At 31.5% G+C, this 3,478-nt stretch overlaps 1 protein-coding gene across 3 annotated transcripts; it reads right to left on the bottom strand.

Moving 5' to 3' along the window:
- Positions 1-818: 818 nt before the first annotated feature.
- On the bottom strand, positions 819-3,311 carry LOC105460251 (leucine-rich repeat protein 1). 3 transcript variants are annotated; one of them, XM_011706683.1, is made up of 4 exons: positions 3,015-3,311; positions 2,219-2,776; positions 1,347-1,654; positions 819-1,257 (listed from the first exon to the last, which is right to left on the bottom strand). In XM_011706683.1, the coding sequence occupies exons 1-4, from the start codon at positions 3,174-3,176 to the stop codon at positions 1,023-1,025; spliced, it is 1,263 nt and encodes a 420-aa protein (XP_011704985.1). In that variant the 5' UTR covers positions 3,177-3,311; the 3' UTR covers positions 819-1,022. The 3 variants fall into 3 exon arrangements, with proteins under 3 accessions (XP_011704985.1, XP_011704986.1, XP_011704987.1); XM_011706684.1 differs by having other exon boundaries at positions 1,157-1,257; positions 1,400-1,654; XM_011706685.1 differs by lacking the exon at positions 819-1,257 and having other exon boundaries at positions 1,409-1,500; positions 1,601-1,654.
- Between the last annotated feature and the right edge of the window lie 167 nt (positions 3,312-3,478).

The raw sequence follows: 3,478 nt of genomic DNA, 5'->3' as shown, positions 1-3,478 counted from the left end.
TAAAAAGTGGGGGTTTCTACATATTTAAAAAATTAAAGATGATCTTCATGTGATTTTCAAACAATCCAAGGTCAAAATGACATCTTATGTTCTCCTTCAAATTATACAACTTTTAAACTAATTTATACACATACAGATGTTTCATACAATTTAAAATTGAATTTAAAATTGGACAATACAATTAAAAAACATTTAGTAAAATCTTATTGGCTTATACAAGCCGCAACTTTGATGCAATAATAAATAGACCCTATATTAATGATAAACATCATTTTAACTATAATCGACATTCCTTTTGAGAACTAAAAGCCCTAATAAGATATTTGAAGATTTTTGCAATTAAACTTTTTCAATGTCACATATTGTAGTTATAATATGCCAAAATATACTGAAATAATTCTCTTTTTGATAACTTTAACTGCAGGCTTTTCAAAAAATAATGATAAAATAATTTGATAAACAAAATTGTATTTTCTGCACCCTAAAAAATTATGGAACATGATTATCCTTGTGCTAAAAAGTCATTTTTTTTGTTGAACATTAATTTCTATTTATAATTATACAAAAATATTTTATAAATTCATCTTTTAGAACAGACTATTGTTAATAATTTCGTTGTAAATGTGGACAATTAGCTTAGATTTGGATATTAAAATATACGATTATGCAAATTATTATTCAGAGCTTCATAAATTGTCATATTGATATGGGTGCAGAATTTATATTTTATATTTAATTAATAACACAAGACGTGTAAAAATATAAACAAAAATGATTTACATGCACAATTTTATTTATATTTGAGTAACAATCGGTAATGTTAGTATTAATTTATCAATAATAAATACAAAAAATACAAATCTGACAATAAGTATGTATACTTTGTACAGGCGAATGAGGATTATTATAAAGTCATGTTTTAAAATCAAAAGGAAACTAAATAATAATAAAAAATGTGAGTCTTACTTACAGAAAATATCTATTAAAAGTTCACTGCATCAATGAATTTCAAATTGATGTATTCATAGGAAAAGAACATTTCTTTCAGCGTTGTTAGCACAAAGTAACGAACAGAAATAAGATTCAAATTTAAAAGCTGTCCCCAGTGACATTTTTAGCTCGTTACAGGATAGAGGTGGCCGTATAAACTTCCTTATATAACAATCAAAACAGGCAGTTTTGCATAGGTGGCAGTGTTTCGCTTCATCCAAATATTCTACCAACGTATACGGTATTGTACTTCGATCATACATTATCCTATGAAGATATAAAAATTTATCTTAGCTCGCACGTCACATATTTTGAATTATACGATATAAATTAAACAAAAAAAGTAAAAACAAAACCTAGATTTCAGGACGCTTTTAGCTGACCATTCAATAAGACTTGACATCCTTACGTTCGTGGTACTGCCATTGCCATGAATATCATTTTTAATGTCACGGATAAACGGATTCTCCGTAACATCCAGAAGTTGTAGCCGCAGATACGTGATGGTCACTGGTAAATACGACAAACGATTTTTCGCCACGTCTAAAACTCTCAGATTTCGCAAAACTCTGATATTATGTGGTAGATGCGTCAATGCATTTTGACTAACCTTCAGATGCATCAAGGCGTTCAAATTTCTGAATTGTACTGGCAATTCAGTCAGCTGCGAATAATGACAAATTATTAATAATGGCAGTAATGAGAAATAATTTATAGACAACAAAATCTGCTTTATCAATTAATATACAAGTGCGTCAAATCTGGATACAATCAAATATCTCATAAACAATGCAATTTTGAAAAAATTTCAGACAAAAATTGTAAGATTTACAAAGACGCATTAGACACATAATATCCATTTGACCGTGAGTTGCGTTGCTAAGGTATACCCTTGGATAATATTAATGCCGATAATATTTAAAATTTGTCAACTGATAACTCGAAAAATTCTTAACAAAATTGACAGAGTTATACGCTATAATGAAAACATCTTAATGTAAACTATAATAAAAAGTAGGTTCTATTAAAAAAAAAAAAAAATCAAGTTGACTTTAATTTGAACTTGGCACCCAAGGATATTAATGTATCTTTTAAAATCTTACAATTTTTGTCTTTTTTTTCAAAATTGCATTGTTTACAAGATATTTGATTGTATCCAGACTTTTGGTGCATCCTGTATATATAATCCTGTATATATAATCTCTAGGTTTAATTGAGTAATACCTACCGAATTATTACTTAAATCTAAGAAATGCAAATTATGCTTAATGGCAGTCTGCTCTAGCCATGCCCACTTCAATCTAGGTGATTTTCCGAGATTATTCTGCGACAGTAGAAGCTGCTGTAGATGAGGCAAGGTGCCCAACTCCTTTGGCAGGTAGGAGATCTTGTTGTCTGACAGATCCAGAATTCGTAAACTTTGCAAGCGCAAAATTTGTCGATCAAATGACTTTCTGCTCAGTCCACTTAAAATTAGATGCTCCGCTGTTCTCGGGAAACCATGTAAGGTCGGATATTCAGAATTTTTCTTTACCACAACTTTGACTTTTCCCAGGGAGAATTCACTTTGGTTGAAAAACACATCAGGCATAAGAGTGTATTGCTTCACGAGACTGTCGTAATTCCGAGAATGTCCATTTGTCATATGATTCAGTATATGAAGGAAGCTTTTCAATTGAATTGTGTCACTTTGAATAATCAGATCGTGACAAGGTTTCGTCAGTCTTATTGTAACTTTGCCATTGGCGATAAACTTTGTAAATACTCGTTCTACATTGTTAACAATCTAGAAAAAAAAACAAGAAAAAGTTTGATTAGTAAATATTTAATAAATAAATAAAATATTTAATTAATTATAAAGTAAATATTTAATATATTCTTCAAAAATGAAAATACTACAGTTTAGATACACTGAAACTCTATGAAACTTATTAAAACGATGTAGAATTAATTTTCTGGTAAAGTTGAGAGAAGAAACAGATAATAGCGATAATAAGCGATATAATATGTGTACTGCCGGCTACCTGATACTTGATGCCTCGCTTGTTCTGCCGTGTTTGCAGATACAGGTGCACATTATCATTCTCGGCCGATTTTTTAGCGAATGCCAGGATCGATTGCGATCGCCTTTGCAAGCAGACAGATAACGTTCTGTCATGGATCTCGACATTGCAATGAAATTTCATGATCACTTATCGTCCCACACCGGCAAACCATCGGATCAAGACAGCTCAAGAATCCGAGACATCAAAAACGGATTCAAACGGGATGATTCTTGAACTCGAAATGTCATGAGTGTTTAAGGCCAGCAACACATGGAATGCATAAGGGCGAATTCACACCTTGACAGAAAAGCGGAAAACAGAAAAGTAGAAGCCAATCAGAACTCGCGTTGGTAGTTAAGGGCGAATTCACACCTTGACAGTAGAGTCCTAGATTATCAGAGAAGCGCGACCGGTGTTACGAGTCCTGATTGGACTCGCAAATG

Source organism: Wasmannia auropunctata, unplaced genomic scaffold (assembly GCF_000956235.1).
Source record: "Wasmannia auropunctata unplaced genomic scaffold, wasmannia.A_1.0 LD325729.1, whole genome shotgun sequence".
Classification (NCBI taxonomy): domain Eukaryota; kingdom Metazoa; phylum Arthropoda; class Insecta; order Hymenoptera; family Formicidae; genus Wasmannia; species Wasmannia auropunctata.
Note: the sequence above shows the minus strand (reverse complement) of the source record. Positions and strands in the feature narration are given on the sequence as shown.